The following is a 25,169-nucleotide window of genomic DNA, read 5'->3' as shown; positions in this document are numbered from 1 at the left end:
TAACAATAAAACAGGTTATCTAACTATGAAGGCATAATTGTGCTTCAAAACGGGCTTTTTGAGCGATGAATTTTTGCGGCTTCACAAAAAATCAATTATAAGTCCGAGAAACAATATCAAAATCACTGTACCTAGCTAGTGAGTAATCTGAAAGACCTATGCATAAAAAGAAATCTATTAACTGATTTAATCTTTACTATAAGGTAAACAAAAATGATATAAAAATACCATCCTGATTTGCAACGCCCTTCCTAATGAAAAGTAAAAAGAGACTAGCTATAGGGAAAATACACGATGCAAGGAGTAATAAAATAAACGATTCTTCTTTAATATTTATGTGGATTGCAGTGACTAAATGTACGTTTATATTCTTTGCAGGTACACAGTAAAGGGTTGAAATTCGGCATCTACGAGGACTACGGCAACTTCACTTGCGCTGGATACCCCGGCGTGGTCGGCCATCTACAAGGCGGTTAGTATTATTATAAGTTTACATTATTCGGTTACAATACGATGATAAGCCATTTATGCCCGATTTCACAATCAATCCCTAATTTTTTAGTGACCCCTTTGAAGACAAAATTCCTGTAATGTGTTACCATAGGTGTCACTTAAAAATTAGGGATGAATGGTGAAAACGGGCATTAATGTTCTATTTATACTGGTCTTAGGAAGCCCATACCTATATCAATAGAGAAGTAGATAAAGGTCAAAGTTGATAATCTGGTGAATAAGTACATAACTTACCATATACTCGTACTTACTTTGTGATTATAAAAGATCGGTAGAGTATTGTCCAGAATCAAATTCAAATCAGAGACGTTAATCTTTCGACTTCGGGTCTGGGTTTGTAGGTGCTCTTCCCGTTCCTACCCAGATGGATGGAAATTACTGATAAGGTCCAATGTTTTCTCTATTTGACTGGATCATTGCAAGAAATAACCGAAAAAGTTAATCCTAGGGGATTAACTTATTCTGTTATTTCGATCGGTTGATCACTGGATCAACCCCGTGATAGAGAAAGACGTCCAGAACCGAGAATGGAATCTTTACCCTTTAACAAGTCATCGGATTGACATTCGGCAGATCGGCAGTCATTATCGAAATTGTAGCCTAGAAACAGACTGAAAATGAAGTCATCATCACAATTATGGACGGTCGTAATCACGTATTGCCAAATGCGGCATCACAAGAAAGCGGTCTGCTCTATACAGCTCCCATTCGGTGGGTTGGTAACCTTTATTCTAAAGGTCAAAGGTTCAATTTGCCCTGCAAGGCTTTGATTGTCGATAATATTGGACCACGTTCCATCGTTACAGTCTTTATGATGTCAGACTTCATCAATCAGTGGTTCAGTTAGTTGTGCGTCTTTAATGGTAGTTTAAATTAGGTACTACTGTTTTTTCTTCAGTTTACTTTTTCTATTACGCACAATAACAAATAATCACCGACCAGTTTATTGATAGTTACTATATTTTTTTGGCGTTAAGAGTCGCATCACAAACTATGTTATAAATACCTTAAGAAAATAGAACTGCCTATGGTGGGAATCGAGCCCACGACCGTTCGCTAGCCGAGCTACTGCTCTTCCATCTGAGATATTTAGATCAGTTTATTGATTCATTAAATTGACAAAATCACCGTTAGGCTATAAAAAAATTTAAGTAGCATTTATACTCGTGTAAGCCTACACCTTTATTACTATTTTAACTGAAGAAAAATTTGCAATAGTATGACCTAATTCCTTCGCAAAGAAACAATAGCGTGTGTCCCAACCTGTTCTACGATCTGCATATTCAATACATTTTATTACCTGGCGATCATACGTGATAACAGACTATTTATATTCCAGTGTCGTGGTGAAGAAAGTGAAGAATGACCATTTATTGTTTAGTAGGGTCAGCTTAACAGGTAAGGGGGCGTCCATAAATTACGTGAGACAATTTTGGCCATTTTTCAACCCCCCCGCCCCCCTTGGTGAGATTTGGTGAGATTTTGCCTGACCCCCTCCCCCACCCCCAAATCTCACGTGATATTAAAAAAATCCGAATTTTAATAGTTTTGGAGTAATATAACTGAGAAACATTTTTTTTGTGTGCTTTAACGTTGTTGCTAACGAGTGCATCAAAAAGATCAATAAAGTTTAAGATTTTAGTTCTTGAAAGTATCTGCTAGGGACGCTGTACAATCATCATACATTTAATGTATGTCATTTTTTACGCAGTCGCTAGCGGATGACTATTGTGTAAAGTCGCACTAAGACCACTGATTACGAATAGATCCAGAAAAACACGTGTAGTGACAGCGGTTAGTACTAGGGTCACATTGTTTTTTTACAGAAGTAGGTACCTAGTCTAATTGTTCCTTTCTACAAAATCACTAATAATCTAGCAAAATCGATTTTGATAAAAAAAGAACTTGTTTTATAATTTTCTTAATTTCGTCATTTATTCTGCATTTTAGTATTCACACATGCAGACGGAAGCATTTTTAGTTGTATTTGTTTAGACTGTATAGAATAAAATGACATTATCATCATACAAATATCATTTTTTAGTCCTGACAAGGAACCCTTAATATAGTTTCGATATGTCTGTCTGTCCGAGGTTTTGCTTGGAAACTATTGGCACTAGGGAGCTGTAATTTTGTAGAGGTATGTATATTAATCACGACGACAAAACGGTAGAATAAAATTTTGAAAAAAAAAAAAATTTTTTAGGGTAGCTCCCCTACATGTAAAGTGGGGATGGTTTTTTTTTCGTCTTCTACCCCATCGTGTGGGGTATCGTTGGATAGGTCTTTTAAAATGGCTTAGAGGTTTCTAAGACCATTTTTCGATTTAGGGATCCGTTTGCAAAATGTTAAAGTTTAAAGTGCCAATTTTTGTCCGAGTAGGGCGTTCCCCCCCGCTAAAAACTAAACTGTTGGCTTGATAAATCTGGAAAAATTCAAGATTATAGTGCTTTTTATGAACTTTCAAGGAAAACTATAGCGGTTAAGATAGATCAGTTAGTTCAAGAGTAATAGTCGTTTTACTCATGTATTATAAAATTTCATACCTAATAAAAATTCCTTAGAAGAAAATATTAAAAGTGACTTTAGGTGAAGTAATTGCTTACTTCTGAAATATATTGTGATAACGACGGACAACTAAGGAACCCTACACTGCGCGTGGCACGACACGCACTTGGCCAATTTTTTTACTTAAGATTTTACCCAGTTTTCTGGCAAACTATTTCTCTATTTCTTGTGGAAAAAAATACGTGATATTTCCCGAGACCCCCCCTCTCCCCCACGTGAGATTTGGTGAGGTTTTTGTTGACCCCCTCCCCCCCCTTAAAGCCTCACGTAATTTATGGACGCCCCCTAATAAAGGTATTAACCTACTTAGCATTGTGTAAGTTGATGACTAAACGTGTTGGTTGTACTTGATTCATAAAATTCATTTTATTTTCTGTAAATAGGCTTTTATACGTCCCAGCCCTACTGCTTCCAATAATCTAGGCCAGTGTTGAGAAAAATCAGCTGATTCTTTTTCAACCGACTTCAAAAAAAGGAGGAGGTTCTCAATTCGACCCGTATGTTTTTTTTCTATGTTTGTTACGCGATAACTCCGCCAATTATCAACCGATTTGAACAAATCTATAATAAAAAAAACAACCCCCAGGGGTGGAAAATTGGGGATGAACTTTTTTATACGCAATATCTCCGCCAATTATAAACCAATTTGTACGATTATTTTTTTGTTGAATAGGTATTATCAAAAGGGTGGTTTCATGCGAATTTGAAGAAAATATTTCACCCCCAAGGGTGGAAAATTGGGGATAAACTTTTTTATACGCAATATCTCCGCCGATTATGAACCAATTTGAACTAGTATTTTTAATTTTTTTTCTGTTCACGCATTTTTAGAATACCTAGTAGAAACTCACTCTCCTTTTATTAATGCCTGAAAGGTGGCTGGCATAATTGGATCTTGGATGGACCCAATGGATGGATCTACTATTATACCATCCAAGATGTTAAGTCTAATTACGAGCTCTCTGCTTTTCTTCTTGCTCACTCTATTTATGTTATTTTTATTAATATAGGGAAACACACAATTTTGATACACAGACAAATCGTCTATTTCATGAAAGAATGACAGTCTCAAATGAAAGTAACAAAACGATCTTTAAACAAACTGACTATATTTTAAAGAAGTGATTAAACTACTTTCCACTAGCTGCTACAAATTCTACTCCAATGGTGGTTGCTCTTATTTATCTACTAAAATTATTACCCGAGACATAACTCGGCATAGAAATCACGTTTCCAGGTGTGGTGCTGCAAATAATTATGCAAATTGCCATCGCTTGGGTGGCTACAAGACATATGACATACAATATGATCGCATTGCGTGTACCCATTGCTTATCAGTTATCATGCTTCATCACCCTCGACACCACTCTTATTCCAACGTGCTAAGGTCCACATTGATTAGAGTTTTGACTTAATCGTTTGATAAATAGGACAATTAAAAATCTTCCTGTATTTATAAGTGGCACCGTTTTAACATTGTTCCTCTAGTGATGGATGATTAAATTGGTCATTTTTAATACTTTATCATAATTGTTTCCTATCAGTAGGAACGTGGAAGCTACTGAACGTGGAAGTTAGATAGTAACTTAACTACACACTACAAAATACTGAATGAGCTCCTACTTAAACTTTATTGTTGAGGGACCTTTGTCTTTGCAATACAGTTAGAGAACTAGAAAGCTTTGTTGTCCTGTAGTGGGATTAAATAACTTATTGATGAAACTTGAGGTATATTTTGAAGAACTCTCATCCCGATTTACAATTCCGCAGAATACCAATGATTGTGACGCGCTCTCTGCCGTCATGGCTTATACTGAACAGATGCCATTTTGGTGCTTGTACTCATTTTATTGTCTAGTTTTAGTTGTTATTTTGTTGTGTCTTGCATCGAATAAACAATTTTTCTTTCTTTCTTTCAATCTCTTATGATAATTAATTACGATTCTACATTTCAAAACAGTCTTATTCTTACTTCTCTACGAATCCATATTACTCACATTCACCACTCCTCGTCTCCAGATGCCGCCACCTTCGCCTCCTGGGGCGTGGACTACGTGAAGCTGGACGGGTGCTACGCCCTCCCAGCTGATATGGACCACGGGTACCCCGAGTTCGGGATCGAGCTGAACCGCACCGGCCGCCAGATGGTGTACTCCTGCAGTTGGCCCGTCTACCAGATATATGCTGGGATACAGGTATGGGAATATTAAAGGGGCTCTTGCAATCTCACAGTCTCTCTTAATTTTCTAATTTGGATGTTCAGTATTCATAACAAATATTTTGACAACCTAGAACAGACTATCCTGGCGCCTCAGAACAAGGAGGACCGACTCAAAAAAATGGCTACTAGTCGTTTTGTTAGCAACACATAGAAGCGATTCTACATAGATTTGGTTCGGATCCTATTGATTCCTGATATTTGTAAGCAGATACCGAAATTGGTATCTGTTGACTGTTCCTTAATTTTTAATTTAAATCTACCTTGACCAGAGTAGATTTTGAGGCACGAGCGAAACTGAAAAGGCATCTTCTGGGCAAGCTCCTTTTACCATAGCCGGGGTAGGATACTTATCAAAAACTAGAAAGGAAAACTTAGGGCTGTGATGAAGTTTTCACTTTTATCTGAGCAATTTCACAGCTCTGTAAATTCTTACCTTCCCAAGTCGATCTTTCTAACATAAATAATGCCACCTACCTTGTCTAAATAAGACATATAAACTAATTTTTCGATCTAATCTGCATCTTTTGCATATTCCAGCCCAACTTTTCATCGATCATCGAGCACTGCAACTTGTGGCGCAACTTCGACGACATCCAAGACTCTTGGGCCTCCGTCGAGTCTATCATAGACTACTACGGAAATCACCAGGACGTCATCGTGCCGAATGCTGGACCAGGGCACTGGAATGACCCTGATATGGTAAGACCATTTTAATTCTAAACTAATCAATGATGAGGAATTTATCTCCGTATTGGAGCCTCCATGATCCAATAAGTCCGTAGTCCAAATACTCTCTCGCCTCGATAGTTGTGAATTTGTCACTATTTGTTACAAGTTTTCCATAAATGTAGGCTTGAATTAACCTGATTGTCCGAAAAAATTTTTAAATGTATTTTATGTTTGATTAATGTTGAATCTCAGAGTATCCGCCCAACAACATGCATATTACATTCAACCGGAAAACATAGGCTCTTAAAAATTTAAAACCACAATGCGGAAGATTAAATCTTAAAGTTCAAGATCATGTAATAGTGATCAGACTACCTTTATTCTTCAAATCCTTAATGAGTTAAACACATTATTTGGATTGTTAAGAATTTGGCGTGATCTTGTTTAACAGAGTAGCAATTATTATTATGAACTGTAATCGTGCATTATATCAGTCATAAGCGGCAAAAGTACGATAAATCATTTAGTCTGTGATAAAGTTACGGCGTAAATAATTCTATCAACTTCAGGAAAATAAGTAACAATTCGTTGGAAACCTTGTATCCTGCTCTCCGTACCATCCTGCCTACTTACTTACTAAGTACTTAATTGTACTTACTATTTTAAATATTTGTCATCAATTCTTCAGTTCTCACTGACAAGATATTGTAAATCTCAAATACTGAATCAATTTCAGTAGGCCTTTTTTTTCCACTGTAAAATGCATTGAGTTGCATACCTAATGACACGGGGGGGCCTAGTATAAACTGAATTGCCTACTATTACAAAAATAATGAAGAACCAAAAATCGCCTCTTTCAGTTGATCATCGGCAACTTCGGCCTGTCCTACGAGCAGAGTAAGACCCAGTTCGCGATCTGGGCGATCCTGGCGGCGCCGCTCCTCATGAGCGTGGACCTGCGCACCATCAGGCCGGAGTACAAGGCGATCCTGCAGAACAGGAAGATCATCGAGGTGGACCAGGACCCGCTGGGCATCCAGGGGAGGAGGATATACAAGGTGGGGTATTTTCCGTCTTCGTGTGTTTGTTTCTTCAACCATCACAGCTGGAGAAAAGCCTAAGATTGTAGAAGTTTATGTCGTGCTAGAGCAGGATGCCAATTTATATTCGCCAGCTCGGCATTTAGTCTCCACTGCAGGAGGACGACTCTCTGGGCAAATGGAGGATTTGCCCTACATCCCACACGCTGGTCAGACAGCTTGGGGAGGCAGGCCTCCCAGGTTTTCTGCCTTAGGTTATAGGTTATATTCTACTCAGCCGAAACTACGCAATTCTTTTTTATTAATTTGCAGTTGTTGCATCTTCTTACGTTAAAATAAACGTCAAAAGCGGGAATTTAACAGAAAGGCCTTCCTCCTGAATTTATCTCCACTTATTAGGTGGTTAAACAAACTTTGTACCCTTTTATTCCAGCACCGAGGAATAGAAATCTGGTCCCGGCCCATCCTGCCCATCCAGGGTCAGTACTACTCGTACGCGGTGGCGTTCGTGAACAGGAGGACCGACGGGACCCCGTCCGACGTGGCCGTGACGTTGAGGGAGCTGGGACTTAACAACCCTGCTGGATATAGAGTTGAAGTGAGTATTATATCTTTTATCTATGGACTGTGACACCAGAATTATTCACAAAGTTTTAAAAGGCAGCTCATATACTCTGATAGAATTTTAGATTTACGGGAACATGTTCCATATCGTTTCTGTCGCGATGTCATTGATAGTGATGACCACTTCATGATAATCTTATGCTTTTGTCATTTCCATATTGACGAGGATCATTGTGGTTTTAGTAACTCTCAAAAGTCTCAATGGAATTTTATTACTTGATCATTTCTGAACGCCTAGTTAAAATATTGAGCAAAGCATACACATTCAAACACTAAGCTAATATTTTAACGAAATTTGTACTGTTACCTACCTTACCTAAAAGTACATAACACGTTTTATGACTATAATATTTGCATCGCTTCCTCTGGAGAAAATTATTTTGGTAAAATCGTCAGCGCCCGAGGTTGGAACCCAGATAGCTAGAGAGTGCTGACGTGACATGTGTCTTGTTTTCTTATAGGTAAGAGTTTATTTAGAACTAACTTAAAGACACTTTAACCTTTATGTTCCCAGGATCTGTACGAGGATGTAGACTACGGCGTGCTGTCCCCACAGACCAAAATCAAAGTGAAAGTCAACCCCTCAGGTAGAAAGTGTCGTTAATTTCAATTTGCTTCAGGCGCTGGATAATCCACTTGCTTTGGTTTGACCGTAGTTGGTAATGTACAGTCACATTATGAAGTAGCTTAGTAAAAATTAAAAGCACGAATAATAGAACTATAGCTCCTACATTCTTAGTTATTTGACACTATGAAGGAGATCAAACATGCAATGTAAAATAGTGACACTATAAAGCGTAGCATCGAATCGTTTAGGCAGCTTATGGGTTAGATTACAAGCGCACGATGAGTCTAGATTATGAGGTTCCGGTGATGGTATTTTATGATATTGTATGATAGAACCCCCAAAGATCTAAAAAAGATACCTAGGTAGGTGATGATTAAAAAGGGCTCTGAAAGTAAAAAAGTAGGAAGAGAGTAACCAGGAGAACGGAAAGGAGCTGCCCCTTTTCCCCTGTAAAATGCCCCCACATACCCTTGTTTCGAGCGGGGGATTACTAAATAAGACCCACGCCTTGGCCAGAATTACTCTCCCATCCTCCGGGATAGCATTAGCATAGACGTAGCCAGCATCAGAGCTGGTTATTCCCGAATGAGGGATTATTATCGTAGCAACACCTTGGAAGGCCCATCCTAACCATAACTTCTCCCTCAGGTGTGGTGATCCTCCGAGCGGACGCGCAGCCCTCCTTCGCATTCAATGCGATCCCGACGCGGACAGCGTACACGCCGCTCAACGACGTTTTCCGACTGACCAAGAAATAACGCCATCTATGAGCGCGCCCCGACAACAAACATGAGCGTATCTTGACTTTAACCAGTGATTTTGATGATAAACAGTGTAATAGAAGACGTAGGGTTGGCGTTAGCAGAGTGATTTTCATAAATATTGCAAATACGACCATTTCAATAGTTAATACAAAATTTAATATTGAACGATCGATAATATCAGTGAGCGTTCAAAAGAGCTTCTTTTCAAACCAAATCCTGAGAAATTTTATTTTGATCGTATTTGTGGTAACATTGTTGAGTAATAATTTTATAAAGGCAATAGAGTGGTGATAATAATGTTAAATAGGAGATATTTAAACCTTTCTGTAACACCTGTTGAAATTTTATTGCAATGTTTTAATTTTTGTTAAGTTTAATAATCGTTTTAATCAGAGATACGCTCATAACCTTGAAGTTATGGAGATGTACAATACGGTAAAGTAAAAACGCCATAAGATAATGATTTATGGACTTCTTATTATTCTTTTCCATACAAACAGTACTAGTTAGTTCAACTTTGATGATTTTGTCATTGGATATTTATGTATTTAATCTGATTGACGAAATCTTTGTAAATAGCACTGAGTTTTTACTCAAAGTAGGAAGACTTTTTGATAAAATCATATCACCGCGTTGTATGTCTCCTTATAAGGCCATCTATTAACAATTCCGAGAACTGAATCTCAAGTCAATCTTGATAAGATCTACAAGTACAATTTATTTTGAACTCTCTAAATTAATCTTTTAATTGGAATGAAATATAGTTACCAACCGTTGTGTTTCAAACTTGCCCTAGTTTATATTTTATTTATGTTTCATTGTCTAGTGTGATGAGATGATAATATGTAACAAAATAAATGATGAGGATCGATTTTGCCATTATGTTGTACCTAGGATAAGGATGTACATTTTAGGTGCCTGTAAATGTAAGTTTTTGTAGAGATCTTAATTAATTAATTAAAATAAAATATGTATAATATTTTCATGTTTTATTCTTATTACCACATTATTACTATAACATAAATAACTAATAATTTACAAATACTTAATCACTATAAGAAATAACTTAAAATAAATACATATCTACACTTTACAGAAGAAAATACGAGTATTGTATAAGATCTCCTAACCGTATGTAAAGAGGTGACTGCACAACTTTCCGCACCGCAGTCGCACGCGCCGCAGTCATAATAAGTTTATGATTCTTTATCAGTGTGTTTAATTTTATGAATAGACGGACACTAAATTATATAAACGCGTATCGTCTGAAAAATTGAAATACTTTCGGCACGCTCGGTGCAAACAACTGTGCGTTCACTTACAACCAATCGTGGGAATATCTGAAAACTCGGTAAACATCACACATGTATGCGATTCATTTATAATATCGCAACGCAGCAGTGCGATGTTAGAAATTAATGGAAACTATAGTTTACACTCCTATTTGGTATTAAAATGAAACTAATCAGCATATCGTCGATCCCATCAAATCAATTCGTTATTTTAAATTTGAAGACGTTATGAAGATTAAATATTACGAGTGTTAACTGAACGAATTATAACACACAAAAAGATGGAAAACTCGACTACGAACTCATGAAAAGAATCCAAAATAAATAACGAATTATTAAACTATGCGTTGATGTTCTTGAAAACTAAATCGCTGTTAACTCGTGGCTCTCGTCCTGTAAACTTGAAGCCGGAGACCGTGGTTCCCATATTTTCCTCTTCAATAATATTTACACTTCTGCAAAGAAAAAAAAACATTATTACACTGAAACACCAATTAGTGTGATCTAGGATAGCTAATGAATTGAGCTTTACAAATAACAAAAAACAGAAGAAAAATAACAAAAGTAGACATACCAATGAATTTTCAAATTTTTAAATAGTTTGGCATGGTATTTCTCATGGTTGAACCAGTATTTACGCCACAACTTGTTTAAATGTTCTAGTAAATAAAATATAATTTTTAAATAAACTTACACAATTAATGCTTTTGAGGTTTGGTGGTTTCGTAAATATTTTTCCTAATGCTTTAAGCATTTATCACGTCCTGAAAGAATTTTGAATATAAAAATTTGTTGCCAATAATATTCTAAATTCTACAGTTATGTATCAATAAAAAAATATGTTAATCAAAATGTGTTAATCAAAATGGTTATTACCTTTCTGGTCTACTGTACTCTTCGAGCGAGGCAATTTCAGTTGCGATTTCTACAGACTCTTCAGTGACAGCTGGAATATTATTGACAGCCTTTTTTATATCAATTGGTGCCTTTAAGTAGTCCCTAATAAATATAAACTCATCTCGATCTTCCTTTTCACTGACCGACTCAATTTCCTCTTTAATTGGCTTGTTATCGTCTTCAATCACGTTGTAGATGACACCTCGTATCATGCTTGTTAACCGCTTCTTCCTAGTATTCTCAATTTCCGTACTATCCGACTGTGAACCCTCAAGATCTTTAGTTTCATATTTTTCGATAGCTGTTGGAGGAGGTTCTGATGCTTCATTTTCAGATTCTTTGCTTTCAACTTTTCCTTCTTCTTCTTTGTTTTCAGGTTGTTCAATATTTGATTCTACTTTTTCATCGTCATTTTCTTCCGATTCCATTGTTTTGTTCATATTTACTTTATTATTATCATTTGATTCAACTGCTAGTAAGTCAGTTCTATCATTTATATTTACCACTTTATTATCAGTCGTACTCAGAAAATCAATTTCTTTAATAGTGTTCTGACTTTTATTGACTGGAGGATAAAAATTAAGTGTTTTGGTAGCATTAGCTTCCTCGTCTTCATATTCATTTTCATCAAAACTATTTAAAATGTTTTCACTATTATACACTACATTATCATTGGTACTGGGCGCTTCCATGTAATCTTCTTCTTCAGTGTCATACAAATAGGTATCTTTAGGTATCTGCTCAACAGGAGATCTTGTAGTAAATTGGTATTTTGATATAAACTGGCGTCTAGGAACAAATTTTGTTGTTGCAGCTATTGTTGTATATGATAATGGAGCCCTCGTAGTTTGAATATTTCTCATATTTTGAGAAATTAAGTTCTGCATAGCTGGTTTTCTGGTTGTAATTGGATATGGGGAATAAGTTCGTACTTTAGAGTATGGCGGTGAAGTAACAACAAATTTTACCAAACTCTTCGGAAATATATCCGATTTCCGTCGTTCTTCCGGGAGTTTAGGTGTGGTCACTTGAGGTTTACGGGTCAAGTCAATTGGTTCGGGCTTATTAAATTTGGAAAATCTATGACCCTGGACAACAGCAAGAGTCATGAAAAAGAGCGTTACCTGTAAATCAAATAAGTCACCGTTAATTATTGGGTTCAGTCACAAAAATCCACTTCTGTTACGCACACTATTATTTTAAACCATCACGAACAATATCCAAACTTACCAAAAACAGATCGATCTTCATTTTTGTAACTTTAACACTGTCAACTTTCAAAGCAAAGAAAATAACTATAAAACACTTTCCTAGGGACCCTAGAGGACTGCACAGAACCTTATCGTCTGAAGGTTTAACGCATAAATCAATTCGCACATCGATTTATAACGTACTCAGTGAAATGGCACTATTATTGTGACGTCTAATTTAGTTGCAGCTCCGCTTTATGATGGGCTCGTTCATTGGGGGAAGTTAATTAATGGGATCATTATGATTGAGCCTAATTATCAATTGCATTAAACGATCGTTGTATAATGAATTACATAATAATCTTAACCTTAATCATCAGATAAACTAATGAGGATTCGCGAAAGCTATAGCAATTTTCGAAATTGAAATAGGAAGTAAAACAGATGATTTAAATAAAGTAAAATATTATAATAAAATATTGCACAAAAAAGACGATAAACAATTTACAGAATATTACTTGACCTGTCCTGAGATGGACATGTGGCATCTGATAACCCTCGTCAAAGAGAGCGTTCACCCGGTCTTAAATAGGCACACGCAATAATTTTAAATAAGACACGCACAACACAATCAGTAAAGCTTAGTTTCATATCAACACACTTCGTACGTCCATCGCAGGCAGATGATTGACAGTAAATCTAAAATCTGGAACAGTACAACAAAATGTGAACCCTTCGCTTGGATTGTCAGGATGCCAAGTCAACCACGAGAAAGCACTGTTCCCTCTACAGATATCCCTACAGAAGAACATTTCTTTAGCTTCCGTCATAGTGTAATACGGGTTGTTGATACCAACAAAAGCTATGCCCCTCTGTGAGAAAGGCTCGTACACAACTTTGTAAAAATATTGAGGAACTGGAATTACTGGATTGTTATTGTCGTCTGTGTACAGATAAATATCTACTCTGCGACCGAATTGATTAAAGAGTTGAGTGACCCCGTAAGTACCGGTGTATACTATGGTGTCATAGCCCGCTCTGTGGATATGATTGCGTAGATCAAGCTCCAAGGTGTTCCAGTTACCCCCATTGAACCCTGTCCATTGAGGAGCGCAATTCACGTAATGGAATGTAGAGCGTTCACCAAAAGCAAAGACGAAGTCTGTCTTCGCCGCAAGATGACCTCTTGAAAGCATTTCAGTCTTGTTCACGTACGTGTCAATCATAGGCCCGACTAGTTGCGCTACAGCTGCCTTCTGTCCTCGCGGTGAAAACAACGAATCCACTGGTATGTTACCGTAATGTTCGTTATCTACGAAAAATGGCCGAACAACTCTAGTCTGGTAAACAGCGTTGTAAGGTTTCTGAGTGTATTTTGAATATATGACATTGAGGCCACCTTCGTTAAAGCAAGATTCATAGGCAGGGTAAAACTGATTTTGTATTTTGTACCCGACTTCGATGACGGGGTTCCCTTCGAAGCATGTGCGGTTTGTGCGTTGGCTGAGGTGATTCGGGGGATACAGGCACTTGAACATAGTGAATCTGGCAGGACCGTTGAGCCACTGGTCGTTGCCAAAGTTGTCGCCTCCTAAGCACGAAACAGAAGCAGTTATGACGTTGGTTTTGGTGTCGGGGTGAAGGATGTAGCCTGTGCCCTCGCAGCTTAGGGTCATAGAATCTCCATACTCCATATCGACGTTCCCGAAATTATCAGTGGGCTCCAGAAGTTTCCCGTTCCGAATAATAACAGGTAGGGGCTCCCCGAAATGTGTCCTCGAATGGAGCCTGCATCTTTGCCCCGGCTGTATATTGAAAACGCATAAAATTAGAGTAAATAGTTTTTGCAGATGTATCATTGTTCACATTTCTTTTTGTTTTTATTATTTTGAATCTTTTTATTTCGTTTACATTTTAAATTTTGGCTGACTTATTTACATACGAAGAATTTTGATTATTTTGACTATGATTTTGACAAACAGTTGTCTGAAACTGACAAAACATTGACTGATATTTTTTTTATTCAACTAAAAATACTCAAACGCAATGCTTCATTCATATAACGGGATTTCCCCGATTATAATTCAAAACTCAAAATTTTATTCTTAGTTCTTAATCAAGTTCCTTCCACTAACTTATGCGTTTGTATCTAGTTATCTCGAATATGCAAAGTTATCTTCGGTGAACTTGAAACGTGTATCGTGGCGAGACATCAGCATAATCACTGCATTGCAAAAATCGAAAAAGTGGTGTCTAATACACCATCTCACTAGCATATTACAGCTATGAACAGTAGAGTCGCTTTGTTTATCTGGTTAATTTCGTTGCGGGTCCAATGACAGTTTATACTTTCTCCCGGGACAAACTTGAGCTTCACTGGGTTAGGTTTTTATTGGCGGTCAAGCTGTAGATCCTGGCTACACAGGAGTTGCAGCAGTGGGAAAGAGAGTTGCGAATACTCCCGTAGTAGAGTCGCTTTAAAACATCACATAACATACTACGGCACTAAAAGGCACTAACTAGCACAAATTGGGGGGCAAACCTATAGGTACCTAAAATATTGTACTTTCCTATGATAACACTATCATCATGACACTTCTCATTTGTAGGTAGGTAATTTTAGTTTTAACTATCTCTTGATCTAAAAGGATGCTGATGTAATACGTTTATAATGTTTCTTAATTGGTTTTTCTAATGACAAATCTTACCTTTCCAAACAATACAACTTAAGCATTCATACTAGTTAATTAAAAAAATATTGTATACAAGCGTAGTAGTGGGGCCTAGGAAAAAAATCCAGCCATCATCATCTCAGCCATAGGACGTCCACTGCTGAACATAGGCCTCCCCCAATGCTTTCCATGTTGGCGGGTTGGTAGCGGTGGAAAAAATAAAACATTTTATAACCGATCAATTGCATGGGAAACATATTTTTCTCAAGGTACAAAGGAGTCTGAAACTTAAGCTTATGGTAAGAACTAATAATGAGTGTTTCAGAAAATATAGAGTCCCAGTTTTCGTGCACAGAACACAATAATAAGTGCAAACTTTCTTTTGCAGACCGAAAATCACAAATCTGTCAGTCTAGTTAGTATAAGCCTACTAAGACAATCTTCATTAGACCACTAGCGATGAGGCTGACACAAAAACCCGTCCTTGGGTGTTGAACCCAAACCCTGCCGGGGTGATTAAAGTTATGGTTCGTCTTGTTTATGACTGACCATGTTTTTGCGAGGAACACAAAAAGTATGTCTGGATTTCGTTTCGTGAATACATTTCAATTATTCAATCTTGCTTGAGGAAATGTTTTTCAATTTTATTTATATGGTCATACCATTTTCAATATTCCTCTGCACCAATTTGTGAGGTACACCTGAAACCCCCGATAAAGCAGCTATTAAGTAAGAATAATATAAAAAAACAACCCTCCTTCAGACGCAGTTATGTAATAAACTAAACGTATCAAAACATTTCACTCCAACTTACTGTCAACTCAACGACGCGCTTTAAAATCAAAGATTTACTTTGAATTATGCCTTATTTTACAATACACATTGAAAACAATATGACTTGCTTGAGCTTTTTCGACTTTTTCACAAAAATAACAAATAGGCATGAAGAGATTACAAAATTTTTGCAGCGGCTGACAGCTTTCATAATTTTCTTTGACAGGTGACAATTAAACCATAGACAATTGCCATATGAAAAACACACTTTTCCAATATTTTTGTTTGCCATGAGATTCTGGTAGACCTATAAGAAATTCTTGAATTGTAATAAAATATTTACTTTGATACTATTATTATCCACCTTATTTTAGTTTCTCTCTAATATAGAGTTCACGAAAAGTGAACTGTAAATAGAAGTAAAAGTGTAATTGAATAAAAGCTTATAAAACAGCTCTACAAAACTTTATCAGACTTATCTAGCTCTGTCACTGTCACCATACGGTCTACAATCGTTATTGTTTTATTGAATATTCAATTACATCATAATATCTACAATTACAATAAAGATACAATAATACCACGATAAGGAAGTTCGTAACGATTGAACTATAAAGTATCAACATTGCAAGCACGTGCTATTTAACATACGAGTAATCCAGTAGGTCTCACGTCTAGTTTACAGAAAAACGTTTACAAAAATACTGTTTACATAACAGTTAGTGACAGATCAGATTAAAGGACACCATCATTCCTGTGTCGGCTCTCGGGAGAAGCAGACGTGTGACTCAGTGTAAACCAAATTGACAATACAGTTCGTGTAAATTGTAAACAAACGCTGTGTTTAGTGCATGTTATTAATCATGGCACGAATGGTGAGTCAGCAAGTTCTAATCTAGTTTTTGTGAAACTTTCGATGATTTGTTTATTATTAGAAACCGTGGAAATAAGACCTTGATATACCATTACTTTAACGATTTCCGGAGAAAGACTAATTTAGTAATAGCTGGTATGGAATGTCACTAGAAATAGATGTCCTGATGTATTTAGTGTTAATTATACCTATAGTTCACAAGCATATTGCAGTTCTTGGTATTTTAGTGAACTGTTGCTATTTTAAAGCAATTTTTTACTATGTGGTCAATCTCTATAATAAATTAATAAGAAAACTGTGATTCTCCATGCTCATTATGTAAGAGAATATCAAACTGATACACTGTAGAGTGTAGACAATGCACTATGGATGTTATTATGGGAAAATCTATATCTAAATCAATAAATTCAAAACATTTATCTTCATTCATAACACAAGCATCGTGACACTAGTTTAATAACAAAAGATTATGTGTGAATAGTAACACGTTAATCAAAATGTATTAATTAGTTTGCTTATTAAGATAATTTCTACCAATTTTTTCGCGATTAAAGTCAAATTTGGACGTCCGTAAAGTTATTATTAACAGGTTTAAAAATAAACATCCGTTATTGGTGTATAATAAGATGAATTAGTTTTTTACCAGGTGTTGCTAATTGTAAATAAATATTGTAATCAAACTAAGTATTGTGGTTTTTAGCTAATCAATGATAATAAATTAAAAATACTAATTAGGTACCTACATCGGATTTTCTAACCGATTAAACTCATTACATTTTACTTCCAAGCCGCTGCATTAATTTTGATGAATTTTGATATAGGTTACGAGTAGAGATAGTTTAAACTTTGATTTTGTGAAAATTCATGTTTTTTTTTCTTTTTGTTTCGTTTAGTTTTTAAAATAGCTACATTTTAGGCAAGTGTGTTAAAGAGGTAAATTAGTAGTTTCAAATTCAATAAACATCAAAGAATGCAAATAAAATTCTGAGGAAAACCATAAGAATAATCATCGCTAATGGAAAACTTTAACATGTACGAAAGTCAGCTTTAAGCTAAAATCAGTAGCATCTTATTTAATCACAATAGGTGTTATTTTGCAACTACATAAAGTTATGTGTAGGACAGTACCTACATACCGGTTATTAACATCCTTTAGGACGATCTACGCACATACGAAATTCGAAGAAGATACAGTTAGTGTCAAAATTAACACTACAATCATCATCATCATCATCTCAGCCATAGGACGTCCACTGCTGAACATAGGCCTCCCCCAATGTAACCCCCAACAGTACAATAATATAGTTTAATGTAACAAGCTGTGTTAGTTAATTATTTATGAACAAACAAGAAGGGGGACGGAACCCTATTGCCGGTGGTGTATTTTTGATTTTTTTAACTAATCTTAATTATATTTTTCTGTTGAACTCTGGATACCTACATAAATTGTATCTTCAGACAGGAATATTTATCTTTGTTGTAAGGATGATGAAGTAATTTAATTGTTCTAATTCGTCCAATTACTTATCCCGCAGTCAATGACATTTGTGACATGAAGTGTCCAGTCATGCAGAGTAGGATAATGAGTAGCAAGTTAATCGCTTGACTCGGAAGTTCTGACACTCTGAGTTCAATCCGCAGATTTTAATAGAGCCTTACACATAATTATTAAACGCTTTGACTTAGGCTGATAAAAATTATATTAGAGTATTTATTAATTTTAAAGCTTTATATCAAACATCACGGTATAAAAGGCGTACTTAATATCATTTTCTGTTCTCTTCCAGTAACGGAAATGAGAGTATGCGGTGCATTAGCTAATTAATTACCATTAATAAGTTATAATTATTTGTACAGATGTCAAGAGTAGTATTATGTTTGATCGAACAAGAATTGAGGCAATTTTTTACTGGCAAGTTTAGCGTGTCTTCCATGGGTTTTTACCGTGTGCGGTAAATGATACTGTAAATAAAAAATAATATATCTAACATCTAACATACATAAGTGGAATTTAATATTTGCTTAGTCCCAATTTTCCATGCTACTGATGCTACTCCAAAGACTTCTATGTATGTTTAATTGTCAACAACATGTGCCTACTCGTACTTTAACAGTGAACCTTGTGAAAATTAACACTGGACTACGATATCCAGCACGTGGTACAGTCAGCATCAAATAGTTAGTTCGTGACACCCAAAGTAAGGCCAATAAGTTCGCAAAACCTCCTCCTCTGGGAGGTTTCAACTGGGACCGCAATTAACTAGGACTGCGGTCCCAATCGCCGGATCCATAAAAAATAAATAATTGTCTTCCAGCGACTGGGACCACTCATAAATTTTAGTACTGTACCGATTTTGGCTTGAATAATACATGTTTATAAGTTATCTATGAGTGGCCCTAGACGCTGAAAGAAAAATATTAAATTTTTATGGATCCAGCGACTGGGACCACGGTCCTAGTAGCCGGAAACCTCGTCTTTGTTGAAATTGAAATAAGGTAGTGTGCTGTCAAATTTTTGGCCACTTTGGGTGTCACGAACTATTTGACGCTGACTGTACTACAGTCGACAGCGCATCAAACAAATTTTGTTGCGAAATGAACTCAATTTCTTAGCTGTAATATAGTACATAAGACCGCAATGTAGATGGTTGTCCCAATAAAAGAGGAAGAAAAATAGCACCATGATTAAAATTTGTTAGATGCATTTTCCGATATTTTAATTTTCTTGTATAAAAAATCCGTTCGACTTTTTTCATTGTAGACAAAATGTTTATTTTCTGCAATACAGCTTCTATTACAAATTATAAAAGACAATGTAGCTTAAGTACTTTCGTCCGTACGTGACAGAAAAAGTTAACTAGAAAATTCTAAAATTAGGAATATTAGTATTCTACTGCGAATACATTCGTGATAATAAATAGGTAGGTAACACTGTTAAATATTAATTTTTACGAGGTTCAAAAAACTGCATGTATTATACTATACAGTTAGCAGGTCACGTATTATTCTTCCTACATCGTATATCTCAGCTTTTATGACGTTTTAAAATACGAACAATAAAATTAATATTAGAATAGGTCCTGTCGTAGTTTTTTATGGAAGTTAAGAAAATATAATTAGTACATAGTAATTAAATGCGTACCTATCTAAAGTGAAAGAAATAAAACTATCCTTTAGGGGGCGTCCATAAATTACGTGAGACAATTTTGGCCATTTTTCAACCCCCCCGCCCCCCTTGGTGAGATTTGGTGAGATTTTGCCTGACCCCCTCCCCCACCCCCAAATCTCACGTGATATTAAAAAAATCCGAATTTTAATAGTTTTGGAGTAATATAACTGAGAAACATTTTTTTTGTGTGCTTTAACGTTGTTGCTAACGAGTGCATCAAAAAGATCAATAAAGTTTAAGATTTTAGTTCTTGAAAGTATCTGCTAGGGACGCTGTACAATCATCATACATTTAATGTATGTCATTTTTTACGCAGTCGCTAGCGGATGACTATTGTGTAAAGTCGCACTAAGACCACTGATTACGAATAGATCCAGAAAAACACGTGTAGTGACAGCGGTTAGTACTAGGGTCACATTGTTTTTTTACAGAAGTAGGTACCTAGTCTAATTGTTCCTTTCTACAAAATCACTAATAATCTAGCAAAATCGATTTTGATAAAAAAAGAACTTGTTTTATAATTTTCTTAATTTCGTCATTTATTCTGCATTTTAGTATTCACACATGCAGACGGAAGCATTTTTAGTTGTATTTGTTTAGACTGTATAGAATAAAATGACATTATCATCATACAAATATCATTTTTTAGTCCTGACAAGGAACCCTTAATATAGTTTCGATATGTCTGTCTGTCCGAGGTTTTGCTTGGAAACTATTGGCACTAGGGAGCTGTAATTTTGTAGAGGTATGTATATTAATCACGACGACAAAACGGTAGAATAAAATTTTGAAAAAAAAAAAATTTTTTAGGGTAGCTCCCCTACATGTAAAGTGGGGATGGTTTTTTTTTCGTCTTCTACCCCATCGTGTGGGGTATCGTTGGATAGGTCTTTTAAAATGGCTTAGAGGTTTCTAAGACCATTTTTCGATTTAGGGATCCGTTTGCAAAATGTTAAAGTTTAAAGTGCCAATTTTTGTCCGAGTAGGGCGTTCCCCCCCGCTAAAAACTAAACTGTTGGCTTGATAAATCTGGAAAAATTCAAGATTATAGTGCTTTTTATGAACTTTCAAGGAAAACTATAGCGGTTAAGATAGATCAGTTAGTTCAAGAGTAATAGTCGTTTTACTCATGTATTATAAAATTTCATACCTAATAAAAATTCCTTAGAAGAAAATATTAAAAGTGACTTTAGGTGAAGTAATTGCTTACTTCTGAAATATATTGTGATAACGACGGACAACTAAGGAACCCTACACTGCGCGTGGCACGACACGCACTTGGCCAATTTTTTTACTTAAGATTTTACCCAGTTTTCTGGCAAACTATTTCTCTATTTCTTGTGGAAAAAAATACGTGATATTTCCCGAGACCCCCCCTCTCCCCCACGTGAGATTTGGTGAGGTTTTTGTTGACCCCCTCCCCCCCCTTAAAGCCTCACGTAATTTATGGACGCCCCCTTACTAGTACGAGTAAGTACTATTGATAATAATTTAAGGGAAACCTGTTATTGGCCATATTGTGTGTTAAATTAATGTACCTATGTAAAAATTGTATATTTTACGCTGTTGGTTTTCTCAATAAAAAAATGTCGCCTACAACTGAACTTGTGATAGTTTATCAATATTGCAGCATAGTGCCACGATAATGACATTGTTAAATGCTCTAGCACATCACGTACGTGTTAACGAGTAGCCATGTTTTGATCACGGAACGATAAATTATCTCATGATACTTCTTTCAGGAGCAATTTAATTGAAATATCGTCCCAAGAAATGTCTTGGGTTTACCTAGATTAGAATAGTAGTGAAAAACCTCTCTTAGGTCAGTACCTAGAGAGGTTAGAAAGAAAGAAAGAAAAAAATATTTATTTGGTACCTATCAAAGATATTACTATACAGATCAACAAAAAGAGCAAAAAAAAAGAATTATTTGTACCAAATTGGTCTCTGCTCCGTATGAGGCCATAACGTACTCGGGAGCACGTTACGGCCACTGGTATTCTGCATACACCATGAGAGAGGGGCACGTGGCCCACAGCGAACGATTAGGTACGATTCACTGGAAAATGTACTGAATGGCATATGTTTACTGGAACATATGCAATTTAGTACATTTTCCAGTCACAAAAAAGGGATCGACGTATTCGTAAAACTATTTCTAAGGTAGTTTGCGTCACCCGATTTCTCTATAATGTAGTTTTCTAGCTCCGTACTTTGACGAATTTGAATCGGATGTAATACGAAACCTGTTAACATTAGCTATAACAGGACTTTTTCAATTTAACCAGCAAAGCTTGTCTGAACTTTCTACAATACCCTAATGCATAATTAGAGAAATAGTGTATTTAATTAATTATTACTATTACGTTTTAAATACCTATGTGCTAATCTGTCAAATGCATTCAGCCTATGAGGAAATAAATAAAATCCCTACAAAATAATAACATGCACTTTCAATTTTTCTAAGTCACGTTGGGTTTTATAAATAATATACAAGAAGTTAAGTACTATGTTTGCAAAAACCATTTCCTAAAATGTGGAGTCACTTTGCAGGAAGGCAGAAAAAATTAACCAGAAATTACTGTCTCATTGTTAGGTACTGCGTAGCAAACATTACTTTAAGTTATACTTAACGTTATAGTTAATTTACACACAATAGGCCCTCAATCACCTGAAGAATATTATAGTAATGAGTTACTTGGGTATTTATTTTACATTACTACCGTTACCAACTTGACAAAGTTTTGTTGGCATATTATTTACGTAACGAATATTGGGATAGGTACTTTAAATGCACTAAAAGTAAAATAAGAGACAACATTATGTAAATGAAGATTTTATTTACCATACAAGCAAAAGTGTAATTCTACGAAGAACTTGGTGGGTCAATAAAAATATAGTTTCATTTTTACTTTGTTATAATAAGTCCCGCAGATCTTTATAAACTCTTACCTGAGATTGTTTTCACAACTTTGGCTTTAAGATAAAAATAGGATAATAATATGACAGACATCTAAAATCGAACTTTGGGAGCGTAACTCGCAGAATCTATTTCTAATCATCCCAATCAAGCAAATATTGTCAAAATTGTATATCTGTCCGAGACTCCGGGTAAATGTAGAGAAGTCTAAAATTAGTAATTTACATTACAATAAACGATAATAAATTAATTGCGGTTTCCTTTGTTCCAGATAATATTGCTGCTATGTGCGTTAGTGCTGGTATCTGACATCACTGGATACATAGTAACATCACAGGACACCAAGAAAGATACCACCATGGATAAAGCCACCAGCGAGCAAAAACCGCCACTAAGTTCACAAAAGTCTGAAGACTATATAAAATACAGCTATGTTATAACTACCATATTATAGTAATATGTGTTTGTATTAATGTTAGTAGCCAATTTTAAATGTCTCATTAAAGTTAAATTTTTAAATGTAAACAATAAGGAACAAATCTCAACTTTCTCTCAGATATTATGTAATGTAGAGTCAATCCGAATTTTTCGTTTATGTCTTTCAAGAATACACTAACTGTGATTCGCGTTTTAGTGCCAAAATAGATATTGTACCTACTTAACTGTGATCCTAATGATAAATATGTGAAACTAGTTATTTAAGTGACTAATAATATTACTTGCAACTTATGCAGTAAAAAATATACACGACTGAAACTTATTTTCTATAGTATTGTAAAGATTATGGCCTAATAAAGTTATTTTTGTAAAATTTGATGTACGACTATTCAATTTTGTAATCAGATTACCGATTCATGCATTAGGTAGGTATGTCATGATGGCCCAATAGAGTTCTTCAATACTTCTTGCAATCTTATTTGAATTAGTTTAGTCAATAACTAAAGTCAATATTTGCGATATAGTTTATCGAAAATTGTATTTTAGACATGGTAGAGTTCGTTCAAATCTTTATAATTTATTCGTACGTTTACTATTTTAGCTACTATATTTTTGTAATAAGAGCGATTTTAAAGTGTCTCATGTGCTAAATTATACCTCAACAATCAATATACATTATACTCAGTATAATTGTTACGGATAATAATATGACAAACGCTTCAACCGGTCTTGACCTCTGGTACTCAATGATACCATAAGTAATTATTGTTACTCACTCGCACCGGTAACTGGGTCTAACAAAGAGTTCACTATATCACTTCGAGTCAAGGATATACTGATGAACTGCTTCTTATTTCAAAGATTCAAATGTAGAGAAAGCCTTGATATTATCTTACTTAGTTTGAAAAATTGATAGAATACTAAATTATTGACAGTTATATAATTTCAGGCACGCATGAAGTGATATGGGTTTGGTTTTGTAACAAGTATAGATGACCTAAATTGAATTGAGTTTTACCTTTATAATGGTAATCAAAGCTCAAACATGATTTTTCACATGAAAAGCTTAAATTACATAACTGGTACTTGAACCCACGACTTTTGACTGCTCTTTGCTCTGACTACAGAAGTCGCAACTTGCAAGTTTCATTATTTCATAATATCAAAATAACCATGTGTAAGTGTCGCCAACAGATAATTTAGAGACACATGAAAAACTAAAGTACATTAATTTGGTAGCTCATCTGACCTCTATTGTAAATTGGCTGCGACATGGTATCTTTAATTTTTATCACCACATGCTACCATTTACTGATTTTTAACTCTTACTATAATGTAGCTCCTATTTTATCTGCTATAAGAGCGATTCAATCAATGAGAGACACTTGGAAGCTTTGTAAGTGTAAAATGTAAGTACTTAGTAGCTTTGTATTTTTAGCATTCGTGTTACAGTTTAGAGGCATAAGGGGCTCTAGACAAGGAGCTTTCTTATAATTAGTCTGACAAAACAATGTGTTGGGCTGTTTATCCTAATGTAGAGTTAACTTCCGTAATATGTACCTACAGGACGTAAATGTACTTATCTAAACTATGGTGTTAAGTATACGAGTACTTAGACTGTTTCATATAAATTACATATTTAACAAACTTACTATACATATAAAGTTTAAGCACAGAAGTATTTAGTGTAAGTATTTAAACTTTATCCTGAGACTTCAGAATCAATGTTCAATGATTGGGATATTGGTAATATACAGGGTGTTAGGTAAATGGGTATATGAGCCGACACTAGCCCATGTTAACATGGGCATATAAATGGTATGGTGAAGTCAGAAAATTGATATCTTCATTTTAATTATTTTAATTTTCATACAAATCGGATTTTATAAAAAATATTTTGTATGAAAATTAAAAAAATTAAAATGATGATATCAAATTTCTGACTTCACCATACCATTTATATGCCTGTGTTAACA

General features: G+C 35.4%; 3 protein-coding genes and 1 long non-coding RNA gene across 5 annotated transcripts in view; 2 read left to right on the top strand and 2 right to left on the bottom strand.

Annotated features, from left to right (window-relative positions):
- Positions 1 to 9,946, top strand: part of LOC135081132 (alpha-N-acetylgalactosaminidase) — a 74,971-nt gene extending 65,025 nt beyond the window's left edge. Inside the window, exons 4-10 of the mRNA XM_063975872.1 lie at positions 379 to 472; positions 5,101 to 5,276; positions 5,840 to 6,001; positions 6,832 to 7,029; positions 7,445 to 7,609; positions 8,150 to 8,222; positions 8,852 to 9,946. Coding sequence (XP_063831942.1) covers positions 379 to 472; positions 5,101 to 5,276; positions 5,840 to 6,001; positions 6,832 to 7,029; positions 7,445 to 7,609; positions 8,150 to 8,222; positions 8,852 to 8,961 — 978 coding nt within the window. The 3' untranslated portion in view covers positions 8,962 to 9,946. The remainder of the gene's footprint in view (positions 1 to 378; positions 473 to 5,100; positions 5,277 to 5,839; positions 6,002 to 6,831; positions 7,030 to 7,444; positions 7,610 to 8,149; positions 8,223 to 8,851) is intronic.
- Positions 9,944 to 12,602, bottom strand: LOC135081133 (myb-like protein X). 2 transcript variants are annotated; one of them, XR_010259130.1, is made up of 4 exons: positions 12,387 to 12,602; positions 11,136 to 12,280; positions 10,954 to 11,023; positions 10,626 to 10,714 (listed from the first exon to the last, which is right to left on the bottom strand). XR_010259130.1 is itself a non-coding variant. In XM_063975873.1 (3 exons), exons 1-3 carry the CDS (start codon positions 12,405 to 12,407, stop codon positions 10,600 to 10,602), a joined length of 1,281 nt encoding a protein of 426 aa, XP_063831943.1. In that variant the 5' UTR covers positions 12,408 to 12,602; the 3' UTR covers positions 9,944 to 10,599. The 2 variants fall into 2 exon arrangements, 1 of the variants encoding a protein (XP_063831943.1); XM_063975873.1 differs by lacking the exon at positions 10,954 to 11,023 and having other exon boundaries at positions 9,944 to 10,714.
- A 203-nt stretch (positions 12,603 to 12,805) lies between these two features.
- Positions 12,806 to 14,328, bottom strand: LOC135081288 (uncharacterized). Its single transcript, XM_063976024.1, has one exon. The coding sequence runs from the start codon at positions 14,203 to 14,205 to the stop codon at positions 12,994 to 12,996; it is 1,212 nt and encodes a 403-aa protein (XP_063832094.1). The 5' UTR covers positions 14,206 to 14,328; the 3' UTR covers positions 12,806 to 12,993.
- Positions 14,329 to 16,285: 1,957 nt separating this feature from the next.
- On the top strand, positions 16,286 to 23,571 carry LOC135081287 (uncharacterized). The gene is made up of 2 exons (XR_010259173.1): positions 16,286 to 16,667; positions 23,027 to 23,571. It is a non-coding gene; the product is annotated as an uncharacterized LOC135081287 (long non-coding RNA).
- Positions 23,572 to 25,169: the final 1,598 nt, after the last annotated feature.

Source organism: Ostrinia nubilalis, chromosome 19, assembly GCF_963855985.1.
Source record: "Ostrinia nubilalis chromosome 19, ilOstNubi1.1, whole genome shotgun sequence".
NCBI lineage: Eukaryota > Metazoa > Arthropoda > Insecta > Lepidoptera > Crambidae > Ostrinia > Ostrinia nubilalis.
The sequence above is the reverse complement of the archived record's forward strand: the minus strand, read 5'-3'. Positions and strand labels throughout refer to the sequence as shown.